Source organism: Callorhinchus milii, unplaced genomic scaffold (assembly GCF_018977255.1).
Source record: "Callorhinchus milii isolate IMCB2004 unplaced genomic scaffold, IMCB_Cmil_1.0 Scaffold2, whole genome shotgun sequence".
Taxonomy (NCBI): domain Eukaryota; kingdom Metazoa; phylum Chordata; class Chondrichthyes; order Chimaeriformes; family Callorhinchidae; genus Callorhinchus; species Callorhinchus milii.
Genome location: NW_024704743.1, coordinates 123,208,639 through 123,221,914, shown reverse-complemented (window position 1 = coordinate 123,221,914; position 13,276 = coordinate 123,208,639). Strand labels below are relative to the sequence as shown.

Sequence of the window (13,276 nt, the reverse complement as noted above, 5' to 3'; positions counted from 1 at the left end):
GAGGATAATTGAAATCCCCCATTATCACTACTCTATTGGTTTTGCATCTCTCCAAAATCTGCTTACAGATTTGGTCATCTATCTGCTTCCCACTATTCGGAGGTCTGCGGTAAATACCTAACAGAGTAACATTTTACGACATGCAGAGGAAATGCATGTTGTTGTTGTTGTTTTACGGCAGTGCACACTGTGAGTACATTATTACCTGTTTATGTTCCCAGAAGAGACATCCTTTGAAGCTGGGATTAAAGTGCAGATTCACAGCCAGGATGAGCCTCCCATCATTGACCAGCTGGGGTTTGGCATCGCCCCCGGCTTCCAAACCTTTGTCTCCTGTCAGCAGCAGCGGGTAAGGTCCCTCTCTCCCTGCTTCCACCACAGTAACCACAGGAATTGGTGCTGTGCAATCATTCAACATGCTCTCCATCTCACCTTCTCCATCTCACACTCTCCATCTTACCCTCTCTCCATCTCACTGTCTCTCCATCTCACCCTCTCTCATCTCACATTCTCTCCATCTGATTCTCCCTCCATCTCACCCTCTCTTAATCTCACATTATCTCTCCATCTCACTCTCTCTCCTCACTTTCTCTCCATCTCACCCTCTCTCATCTCACTCTCTCTCGCTTTCACTCTCTTTCTCCATCTCATTCCCTTTCTCCCCATCTCACCCTCTCTCCATCTGATTCTCTCTCCATCTAACTCTCTCTCCATCTCACCCTCTCCCCATCTCATGCTCTCTCTCCATCTCACGCTCTCTCTCCATCTCACGCTCTCTCTCCATCTCATGCTGTCTCCATCTCATGCTCTCTCTCTCCATCTCACTGTCTTCATTTCACTCTCTCTTCATCTCACTCACTCTCCATCTCACTCTGCCTCTCTCCACCTCACAACCGCTCCATCTCATTCTTTCTCCATCTCACTTTCTTTCCATCTCACCCTCTCTCTCTCCATCGCTCACCCTCTCTCTCCATCGCTCACCCTCTCTCTCCATCTCACTCTCTCCATCTCACTCTCTCCATCCATTCTCTCTCTCTATCTCATTCTCCCTCCATTTCACCTCTCTCTCCATTTCACACTCTCTCAATCTTCTTCTGTCTCCATTTCACACACCCTCCATCTCACGCTTTGTGTGTATATTACAGTCCATGTACCTCTCCTCTCCCGAGGGTGAGAGTGTCACTGTGTGAACCTCCCTCTCTCTCTCTGTTACAGCTCATGTATCTCCCCTCTCCGTGGGGTGACTGCAAATCCACCCCCATCGATTCGGAGTTCTTCTCCACATACAGTCTCACTGCGTGTAGGATCGACTGTGAGACACGCTACCTGGTGAAGAACTGCAACTGCCGCATGGTGCACATGCCAGGTACACGCGCAAACATGGAAATACAGTTACTTGGGATTATTGAGAGCACTGGAAAAATGAAAAAGAAAGATTGTGGAAAATGGGACCTAGAAATGATCAGGAGGAACACAGAGCACAACAGGCTGATTGGACACGTCCCTTTCACATCCCGACTCCCACTTTCACAGCCACACCACCATCAAAAAAAACCTCAAAAGTGGACAAAGTCTCCAAACATGCTCCCTTTGCACAGAGGAGTCACATCTGAATTATCCCCTTTCTGAGTGTGAGTCCTTGACCCCAATTGTAAATGGACCAAGAGATCAGAGTCATGTAGCTACACTCTTGATCTTCCAAATGTCTGACTCCATGGACCATTGGTATGAAGTCAACCCAGTGGAAGGCTCCAGTCTGTCCTGAGCCAGGCTGCACCTCAATACTCCAAGACACAGCTGATGATAGACCGGGCGACCTTGCTTATTGGCATCACTTGGAGGGCCAGACCAGAGGGCAGGGAGTCTTCCCCCGCAGCTCCCATTCACCCTGCAAACCAAACCCCTAACTAGTCAGGTGGTGCTCGCTAGACAAGTGGCAGGAAGTTTGCCGGACAGTAGTCTCAATGGCAAGCTATACCGTTTCACATGGTTAAACTCTGTGAGGAGGGGCTGTGAGGAGAGCATGGGGCTGTGAGGTGGGGGAGGGGCTGTGAGACGTGGGAGGGGCTGTGAGGTGGGGGAGGGGCTGTGAGACGTGGGAGGGGCTGTGAGGTGGGGGAGGGGCTGTGAGACGTGGGAGGGGCTGTGAGGTGGGGGAGGGCTGTGAGAAGTGGGAGGGGCTGTGAGGTGGGGGATGGGCTGTGAGGTGGGGGAGGGGCTGTGAGGTGGGGGAGGGGCTGTGAGAAGTGGGAGGGGCTGTGAGGTGGGGGGGGCTGTTAGAAGTGGGAGGGGCTGTGAGGTGGGGGGGGGCTGTGAGAAGTGGGAGGGGCTGTGAGGTGGGGGAGGGGCTGTGAGAAGTGGGAGGGGCTGTGAAGTGGGGGAGGGGCTGCAAGGAGGGGGAGGAGCTGTGAGGTGGGGGAGGGGCTGTGAGGTGGGGGCGGGGCTGTGAGGTGGGGTGGGGCTCTGAGGGGGGTGGGGCTGTGAGGGGGAGGGGCTGTGAGGGGGGAGGGGCTGTGAGGGGGAGGGGCTGTGAGGCTGATTGACACTCCCTGTGTGTGTTGTAGGCAATGCGAAGGTGTGTACCCCGGAGCAGTATAAGTCATGTGCGGATCCTGCATTGGGTGAGTGACCGGTTCAGCTTCACCAGAGCACAGGGTTGGGGGGATATCACAGTGGATACACGCGTGTCCCTGTAACACGTGCTCACATGTGTCTGCAGCACACAATTGGACAACTTGTATCTCTGTAGGACACCCCATGACCCATGGGTGGTCCCAAAATGTAGAGAACATGCGTATTTTTGTCGGAGACATATAGATCCCCATATGGTAGGAGCTACATGTCTCTGTACACAGTACCGTGTCCTGTATACTGTGTGTACACGCCATGACCTGTACAGTGTGTACACCTGTGAACTGTACAGTGTGTATAAATCCCTGGTCTGGACCCACACAGTTCTATAGAGACACAGAGAGCGAGAGATAGAGACAGGTGTAGCGAGAGGGTGAGATTGGCACAGACCGAGGATGAGGGACAGAGAGAGAATGAGAAAAGCACAAATACATCAATAGAGGACGAGAGAGAGAGAGAGAGAGAGAAAGGGGAAGAGATATAGAGTAAGGATGAGAGTGAAGGATACATAGGTAGAGAAGACGAGAGGACAATACATCTCGTATCTTTTTCTCTGTTATTCTCTATTTCACTCTCTAGCAGTGTGTGTGTCTCTCTCTCTCTCTCTCTCTCTCAACCGCTCTGTGCCTCTTACGCTCTCCAGCTCTCTCTCACTCGCTCTCTCCCTCATGGAATTTCCATGTGTAGGTGGGATGCATGGAATTCTCAGTTTGGTTTGGAGATTCCTACGCACGGTGACGGGTTTCCGCATGTGTCAAAGAAAGCAAAACAAAAAAATCTCTCATTCTCTCTTTTTGTGTGTGTCTCTCATCCTCTCTGTCTCTCATCATGTTTCTCTCTCCTCTCTTCCTCACTCTCTCTCATGCTCTCTCACTTGTCCTCTGCGTTCCTCATTGACAGATTTCCTCGTGAGTCGGGATAGTGACTACTGCTTCTGTCAGACGCCATGTAACATGACCCGATATGGAAAGGAGCTTTCTATGGTGAAAATACCCAGTAAAGCCTCGGCCAAATTTCTTGCCAAAAAGTACAACAGAACAGAGAAGTACATAGCGTGAGTATTCCTGACAGTGAGTGTGTGTGTGTGTGTGAATGTCGTCACACCATGCTCACACTGAATGTGAGTGGAATCACGCTGTGGGGCGCTCACGCTCTGTTGTGCACACTGAGTGAACGAATGAGCGTATTCCCACTGTGTTGTGCTCACACTGTGTTCTGCTCACAGGGAGAATGTGCTGGTTTTGGACATTTTCTTCGAGGCTCTGAACTACGAAACAATTGAACAGAAGAAAGCGTATGAAGTAGCGGGATTACTGGGTGAGTGTCAGCACATACCCCTCTCTCAGTGTCTCTCTCCCTCCCTCTCGCTATTTCCCACCTCTGTGCCCCACTCTCTATTTACCCCCTGAGCCCCACTCTCTATTTACCCCCTGTGCCCCACTCTCCATTTACCCCGTGTGACGCACTTGCTGTTTACCCCCTGTGACCTCTTTCTGACTCTCTCTCCAGGTGACATCGGGGGTCAGATGGGCCTGTTTATCGGGGCCAGTATCTTAACCATTTTAGAAATCTTTGATTACTTGTACGAGGTAAGACATCAACCTTTGCTCAACAAAACCTCAGCGGGTGGGGGGGTGCTCAGGCGTGGGGAGAGGGCCCAGCGGGGTGTGCCAGGAGGGCGTGGGTTGCACCCACACAACAAAACTTGCACCGTGTTTTAACAACAACAGAACATGACATTTATACAGCACTTTTGATGTCGGGAGGATGTCCCGAGCCGTTAGACAGTCAGCGATTTGGATCTGAGCTGGGGATTGGGATCAGGAGGGGTGGAGGGCAGGGAGGGTGGGGGTAGGAGGGTGACCGAAGGCGTGATTGAAGACGAGGGTCCTGAGACGGGCCTTGAAGGAGGCGAGGGAAGGAGCGAGATGAAGGGACTGTGGGACCGAGTTCCAAATGGTGGTGGGCAGAGAAGCTGAAGGCCCGACTGCCGATGGTGGGATAGGCCAGGCAAGGGACGTAGAGTAGGCCAGAGTGGAGGGAACGGACAGGTCGATATGGTGCTAGGAGGTCACTAAGGTAGGGAGGAGCAAGGCTATTTAACAACAAGGAGTGAGGTCTGTTTACAGACATCCCCCATCTCTCCCTCGCACAAAGCTATACACTGGTCCTCAGTCATTAACCTGTGACTGGTGTCCAATTAGCACTTCGGGCTGGAACTTGAACAGCCCTGGTTGGAGGCCAGCCCTGGTTGGAGGCCAGCCCTGGTTGGAGGCCAGCCCTGGTTGGAGGCCAGCCCTGGTTGGAGGCCAGCCCTGGTTGGCTGCCTTCATTGAGGCACTTTTTGTAAACAAGTCAGAAAACAACAACAACAACATGCTCCTTCACACATAAGTGGAGCCAATGAACACAGACATAAACCATAGATAGGGAGCACCACCATTGGTGGCTGCACTTTCAGCAACTACGCGGCAAAACTCTGGAACACTCTTCCTCTATCCCTCCACCTTGCCCGATAAATCCAAGGATCCTTGAGGAACTAAAGGAGGAAGTCGCAGAAACGCTGGCACAAATCTTTCAAAAATCACTGAATACTGGAGAGGTGCCGGGACTGGAGAACGGCAGATGGTATTCTATTTTTAAGAAAGGTAACAAGCGTGACCCAGGAAACTAGACCAGTAGGTTTGACGTCCGTTGTGGGTAAAATTATGGAGACTCTTATTAAGGATAAAATCATGGAGCATCTGAACAATGATAGCCAATATAGGTTCATGAAGGGGAGATCTTGCCAATCTAAATTATTTTCTTTGACGGTGTGACAAGGGAGTTTGTTAAGGGTAAGGCTGTGGTTGTTGTATATCTGGATGTCAATAAGGCCTTTGATACAGTTCGTCTTGAGAGGTTGGTACTGAAAGTAAAGAAAGTAGGAATCAGATGGTACAGGGAATGTCATCAGACTGGGAAAATGTTACCAGTGGAGTTCCACAAGGGTCTCTTTTGGGACCTCTTTTGTTTAATATTTTTGTAAGTGATCTGGAACTCGGGGTCACAAGCACAGTGGCCAAGTTTGCAGATGACACCGAGCTAATGAAGGTGGAAGACTGCGAAGCTGAACCAGAGAGGTTACAGGAGGATTTGAACACAGTTGGGAATTGGGCAGATCGGTGGCAGATGAAATTCAATGTGGAGAAATGTAAAGTACTTCACATGGGAACAAAACATCCTGGAAGGGATTATTATTTGAATGGAAGGAAAATAATATGTTTGGAAAATGAAAAGGACCTGGAGGTCCTGATTGACAATACATTGAAGCTCTCCCAACAATGCTCTGTGGCAGTGAGCAAAGCAAACCGGATGCTGGGATGTATCAAAACATCAATGGGGCAATCCTTCCACTGTATAGATCATTGGTGAGACAACACTTACAGTGCTGTGTACAGTTCTGGTTACCGCATAACGATGTGGGAGAAATCGAGAAGATACAGAGGACAACCAAAATAATGCGGTAATGAGGGACTGGACTGTGAGGAGCGACTCAGTAAATTGTGTATGTTCACACTGAAAGGGAGAAGATTGAGAGGTGACACGATTGCTGTCTTTAAGATTCTAAAGCAGCAAAACAATATAGATCACGACAGGCTGACAACTTGTCCAGAATAGTGAAACCAGAGGCCACGGCCTGCGATTGAAGAGGGTAAATGCAGAACAAGTCTATGCAAATACTATTTCAGTGAGTGAATAGTGACCCTGTGGACCAGGCTCCCGGGGAAACGGTTGAAGCAGGAAACGTTGATTCTTTCAAACACAGATTAGATTTGGGGAGGCGGGGGTGTGAGCTGGGGGGGGGAGTGTGAGCTGGGGGGGGTGGGGGGGAGTGTGAGTGAACTGAGAGGGTGAATGTGAGTTGGGGTGTGAGCCGAGGTGAGGAAAGGAAGTGCAGAGGGAGAATGGTACATTGACAAGAACAATTCCATGCCTTAAAATTCATACGATTTATTTTGAATCAAGAGTAATTTTACATCAGGTAAAGATGGATACAGTCCAGGTTTGATTGTCCTAGATATGTCTTTACACGAGTAAACAGTAAATATATAGATACAGTTTATATATATATATGTATATACCCCCTTCGCTGGTTCTCAGGTCATGTGGAAATGACAGGCAGCATGCGCCAGTAGGGGGCGGGGAGGGTTACACTCGTCTGACACACACACCAGGACCACACGTCTGACGCACTCACACACACGGCTCTGACACGGAGACTCTGGGAATCACACAGCTGGAATATTCCAAAATCCCACTGGGCACTGAGCAGAATTGGTCAGGGAGCGGCTGACTATGGGAGGCCGGCAATGGGGAAGTTGGCAGTGTGGAGAAGGCAGTGGGGAGATTGGCAATAGGGAGGTTGGCAGTGGGAGGTTGGCAGTTGGGGAGGTTGGCAGTGGGGAGGTTGGCAGTAGGGAGGTTGGCAGTGGGAGGGTGGCAGTGGGAGGTTGGCAGTGGGAGGTTGGCAGGGGAGAGGTTGGCAGTTGGGGGGGGTTGGGGAAGGGGGAGGTTGGCAGTAGGGAGGTTGGCAGTGGGGAGGTTGGCAGTGGGGAGGTTGGCGATGGAGAGACTGGTGACAGGAGTTGAGAAGCCAATATCTGGTGTCTAATCTCTCAGATTGTGATGTCAAATTCTCCTGATAATGACAATCATTTCCAGTGTTTTACAGATAATGTCTTCCCCAAATGGGATCAGGTGAGTGTCCCAGTGTCTACACTGCGAGGCTGCAGGCAGAGAGAGATGCGGCTGACATTTGGGGGGCAGTGTGGGAAGTGTCGGGGGGGGGGCAACGAGGAGTGTTGTGGGGCAGTGGGGATGTTTAGGGGAGTAGTGGGAAGTGTTGGGGGGGAGTGTTGGGAGCAGTGGGGATGTTTAGGGGGCAGTGGGGATATTTAGGGGGCAGTGGGGCGTGTTGGGGGATAGTGGGGAGTATTGGGGGGCGGTTGGGAGTGTCAGGAGTAGTGAGGATGTTTAGGGGGTCAGTAGGGAGTGTCAGGGGGCAGTGGAGATGTTGAGGGGCAGTGGGGGATGTTTTGTGGTGTAGTGGGTATGTCGGGGTGCAGTGTGGAGTGTCGTTGAGCAGTGGGGAGTGTCGGGGGGCAGTGGGGATGTTTAGGGGTCAGTGGGGAGTTTCGGGCAGCAGTGAGGAGTGTCAGGGGCAGTGGGAGTATTGGTTGCAGTGGCAATGTTTAGGGGGCAGTGGGGAGTGTCGGGGGAGTGGGGAGTGTGGGGGTAGTGGGGAGTGTCGGGGGAGTGGGAAGTGTCGGGGGCAGTTGGGAGTGTTGGGCAGCAGTGAGGAGTGTCGGGGGCAGTGGTGAGTATTGGGGAGCAGTGGTGAGTATTGGGGAGCAGTGGGGAGTGTCAGGGGTCAGTGGGGAGTGTTGAGGGTCAGTGGGGAGTGTTGGAGGGCAGAGGGGATGTTTAGGGGTGCAGTGGAGACGAGGCAGGCTCCACTGTCTGAGCTGACCTCTCGCCAATCCCCTGGTCAGAGGTTAGTTATTTGCTATAACCTACGGCTGTCTGTGGAAAGTGTGTCCCACACGGGGGCATCAACAGGCAAACTCCTCGAAGGTTCCCAGTGTCGGGTGTCGTGGCAACATGTTGGGTGTGAATCCCACACTGTCGGAGTGACTGTGCAGTGTATCACAGGTGCTCTGAAAGACAAGTAGAGCCAAGTTATTATTATTATAATATATTCACTGAGGCCGTGCAGAGGAGAAGAATTACAACAACAACTTGCATTTGTATAGCGCTGTTCACGTTGGGGTAGCATCTGGAGCACTTGACTATGGCGGAGCATGATGCCGAGCCAAGGGGAGAGGGGCAATGGGGAGGTGACCGTAAGCACGATCAAAAAGGAAAGTCTTAAGGCAGGATTTGAAGGTGGGGAGGGCGGGGGGATTGAGAGGGAGAGAGTTCCAAAGTTTTGGGGTGTAGTGGCTGAAGGCACGGCCCCCGATGGTGGAGCGGAGGGGACAAGGTACAATCAGGAGGCCGGAGCCAGCCGAGCGGAGGCAGCGGGTGGTGGAGTGGGGGTAGGGAGGTCAGATAGGTAGGGAGGTAACAGGCCATGATTAGAGAAGCTCGGACTGTTCGGTCTTGAGAGAAGAGGGGACCTCATAAAGATGTAGAAAATTTTAAATGGAATTGAAAATTCAAACCCAGATCAATTCTTTGTGACGTATCATCATAATAATAATCATTGCATTTGATACAGCGCCTTATCACATCTTCGAGACGTCTCAAAACTCTTCACAGAATATACTGTAAAGTGAATTGACTGTGTATTTTTGTGGGCGCAACATGGCAGGATTCTCGAGTCCCGTAGCGTGATGGGTTAGAGCATTCGCCTCGCAAGCAAGAGGGCCTGGGTTCGATTCGCGGGCAGAGAGAAACCTTAGGCAAGTTTCCTTACTCCTGTTTACCCAACAGTACGTAGGAACCCAACATTTTTTAAAACATTAATTTGGTGACTCAATCCACGACTGTTTGTGGGACGCTGCTGTGTGCAATTGGCTGCCGCGTTTCGCCCACAAAATGTACAGTACGTATATTCTGTGAAGCGCTTTGAGAGATGTCTTGAAGACGTGATAAGGCGCTGTATCAAAATGCAAGGAATATTATTATTATTATTATAGCAGTAAGTAGGAACCCACTTGTTAGTCAATTGGCAGATCAATTGGGATCATAATCCCTCAAAAAAAATTGGTCACTAAATCCACAACTCTTTGTGGGACACTGCTGTGCGCAATATGCTGCCGTGTGCCGCCCACAAATACACAGTCTTTAAAGTATGATCTGTGAAGCGCTTTGAGAGTTTCAACGACGTGATAAGGTGCTGTAACAAATGCAAGAATTATTATTATTATTAAGAGGACACAGGTTGAGTTGTAAAGGGCAACTTTAGGACAGACACCAGGAAATGTTTCTTTACCCAGAGGATTATCAATGACTGGAACAGAGTTGCCAGGAAGAGTGGATGAGGCCAGGACATTGGGACTCATTTAAAAAGCAGCTTGAAGCTGTGATGGGGGGTAGGTTGGGTGTTCTAGAGGGATGAGATTTCATGGGCTGAAGGGCCTTCTTCATCCAGACCAATCTTCAAAACCCATTGAAAACTCTTGGAGCATCAAGGTATTTAAGAGAAAACTTGATGCATGTATGAGGGAGAAGGAATGGAAAGGTACTGGAGAGGGTAATGAGTAGGGTGGATGCTCGTGTGGAATACAAACACTGCCATGGACTGGTTGGGTTGATTGACCTGTTATCATGCTGTACCCACTCTGCAGCTCTAAATCGGCAACCCCAGATCTCCCAATTCCTTGACACAATTCGGAACTTTCCATTAAGGAACACTTCCTTTCCCCAAATTTACCATTTCAGATTTCTCAAGATTGAACTACATTTGCCACCCACTTGCCCACTCTTCTAAGCTAAGTCCTCATGCAATTTACGACATTCTTCCTGATATCCTCCTCACATGAAAGGAGCGATAAATGATTGAGGGGATGGAGGGACTGGACTACGAGGAGCGATTAGATAAACTAGGCCTGGAGAAGAGAAGGTTGAGGGGTGATATAATTTTTTCTGTCTCATATACCATACATAAGGATACTTTGTGCGTTGCAGAAGTTGTGATATGTGTGCCTCCCAGGCCCAAGTTTTGAAGGAATTCATATGCAATGACTGCAAGCTGGTAGATGCCATTCAAGGCTGAAGTGGTCAGCCTTAGTGAACGACTGACCACGCATCGGGAGTATTAGGGAGAAGTCTTTATAAATTACATATTAGAGAAGACATTGCTAGGGGGCAGAGTAGGAGAGGAGTCCCCGGTACGCAGAGGAGGGGATTGGGTCTCTGATAGAAAAGGGGCCAGAAGCCATGGTCGGCTAATAGAGCAGGAGTGGGCATCCCTGTGCTCTCCAACAATTTCTCTCCTCTGGAGAGAGATGATATGGAAACCCAAGTGATGGCTGAGGCAGGCAAGGGAGTGCCGTCCACCGAGGCAATCCAGCAGCCTGTCAGGGAAGGAGGGAAGAAGAGAAAGAATAGCAGACAAGTTGTGATATTAGGGGATTCAACTATTCGGTTCACAGATCACATTCTGTGTAAACCAGACCCAGAATATAGAATGGTAAGTTGCCTACCGGGTGCACGGGTTGAGGATCTGACGTTCCAGGTTGGCCAAATGCTACAGGGAGCAGGTGAGGAACCAATTGTAGTTGTTCATGTGGGAAGAAATAACACAGATAGAAGTAGACCAGAGGTTCTCCATGCTAACTTTAGAGCATTAGGAATGAAGCTTAAGGGAAAGACTTCAAGTGTAGTATTTTCTGAAACACTACCTGTACCATGTGCTAGTGAGGTAAGACAGAGGGTAATTAGACAGACCAATGCGTGGCTCAGGCATTGGTGTAGGGAGTCAGGCTTTCGTTTCCTCAAACATTGGGGCACCTGTTGGAATAGACTGGATGGGCTCCAGCTAAACAAAAGGGGGATGGAGGTGTTGGCAGGCAGGATAGATAGTTTAGTTAGGGAATATTTAAACTAGGCACAGGGGTGGTTGTGGTTGGTGTAAGGGAGCACCCGAACCGATTAGGGAAAACCTTAAGGGGAACCCAGTGTAACTTGTCTAATTCCAAAAGTTGGAGAAAAAGAAACAAAAAATGCTTATCAAGTAAATGGGAAAGGCAAAAAAACAATGGAGTTGTGCTTGTATTAATGCAAGAAGTCTGACAAACATGATGCATAATCTGGAAGGTCTTGTAGGGGGTGACAGAGTGGACATCATTAGCATCACACAGAAGCATGGTGGAAGGTTATAAACGGTTTAGGAGGGACCGTATCAGGAGAAGAGGAGGTGGTGTGGCACTATATATAAGCTCCATTATTGAGATACAAGTGAGAGAGGATATAAAAAAGGAAACGGCAGAAACAGAATCATTTTGGGTACAATTAAAAGATGACAACAGAGATGAGCTATTACTGGGGGTCTGCTATAGAACCTCAAGCCAGGGTGAAAGCCTTAGTTTGGAACTGTGGGATGAGACAAGGAAGGCCACTAGTGAGGGAGCAACTATAATAGTTGGAGATTTTAACTTACCGGAGATTGACTGGGATAATAATCTAAATTTAGAGCATAAGGAAGGAAGCTTAAGGGAAATACTAGTTAGATATTTGAACTTACCAGAGATTGACTGGGATAATAATGTGTATAGTGATAAAATGCAAGGATTATTATTATTATTATTACAGTTCTGGTCGCCGCAGTACAAAAAGAATATTGGACAAATCGAGAAGATACAGATGAGGGCAACCAAAATGATTGAGGGAATGGAGGGACTGGACTGTGAGGAGCGACTCAGTAAATTGTGTATGTTCACACTGGAAAAGAAAAGATTGAGAGGTGACATGATTGCTGTTTACAAGAATCTAAAGGGACTAGACAATTAGACGGTTGAAGCAGGAAATGTTGATTCTTTCAAACACAGATTAGATAGTTTTCTTTTAGGAAATAATATTATGGGATACAGTACATAGGGAGTTCAGGACATAAGTGCATGCGACCACCAAGAAGGTGGAAGGCGAACTAGAGGGACCTTGGTGTTTTTTTCATCTAGCATTTCTTATGGTCTTATCTCTACATCTCTATATACACATATCTACACTCTATATATACACATCGCTATACTCTTTATATACATCTCTACACACTATATACATATACACATCTCTACACACTATATATACATCTCTACACACTATATGTATATATATATACACATCTGTACACTCTATATATACATCTCTACACTCTATATATATATATATAATCTCTATACTCTACATATACAGCTCTACACTCTATATATACATATCTACACTATATATATACATCTCTACACTATATATACACACATCTCTCTACACTCTCTCTCTATATATATGTACACATCTCTACACTCTATATATTCCATGTATCCCACCTAAGGAAGTGATGGAGAGGGAGAGGTGGAGAGAGGAATAGAGGGGGAGAGGAGAGATGGAGAGGAAGAGATGGGGAGAAGAGAAGGGGAGGAGAGATGGAGAAGGAGAGATGGGGAGGAGAGAGGGAAAGATGGAGAGGAGAAAGTGTTACCAGGTTGTCGCTGTGGCTCCTCTTCGGTCTATTCTTGCGTAACATGTTGCCCAATATTTTGTCCTTAAAGACCTGCACAACAGACAAGCAATAATATAATAAAAGGTGATACAGACACACTCCACATCCCACCCCACACTGTCCCTATCCCCACCCACACTGTCCCTACCCCCACCCATACTGTCCCTATCCCCACCCACAATCCTTATCCCCACCCACACTGTCCTTATCCCCACCCACACTATCGTTATCCCCACCCACACCGTCCCTAGCCCCACCCACGTTGTCCCTACCCCCACCTGAACTTGTTTCCAACAACAACTTGTATTTACATAGCGCCTGTCATACAGGGTAGCGTCTATGAAGCGCTTGGCCGTGGTGGAGCTCGATGCTAAGGGCAGGTAACCATAGGCACAGTTGAAAAGGAAGGTCTTCAGGCAGACCTGAAGATGGGGAAGGAGG

General features: G+C 48.9%; 2 protein-coding genes across 3 annotated transcripts in view; both read left to right on the top strand.

Moving 5' to 3' along the window:
• asic1c (acid-sensing (proton-gated) ion channel 1c) overlaps positions 1-4,220 on the top strand; it is a gene marked incomplete at its 3' end in the record, with an annotated part of 29,517 nt that extends 25,297 nt beyond the window's left edge. For both annotated transcript variants that reach the window (XM_042331948.1, XM_042331949.1), the window contains 6 exon segments: positions 222-349; positions 1,216-1,366; positions 2,565-2,621; positions 3,532-3,685; positions 3,857-3,948; positions 4,141-4,220. In XM_042331948.1, the coding sequence (XP_042187882.1) occupies positions 222-349; positions 1,216-1,366; positions 2,565-2,621; positions 3,532-3,685; positions 3,857-3,948; positions 4,141-4,220 (662 nt within the window).
• Positions 4,221-13,174: 8,954 nt separating this feature from the next.
• Positions 13,175-13,276, top strand: part of LOC103172884 (integrin alpha-M-like) — an 11,382-nt gene continuing 11,280 nt past the window's right edge. The window contains exon 1 of the mRNA XM_042331709.1: positions 13,175-13,215. Coding sequence (XP_042187643.1) covers positions 13,175-13,215 — 41 coding nt within the window. The remainder of the gene's footprint in view (positions 13,216-13,276) is intronic.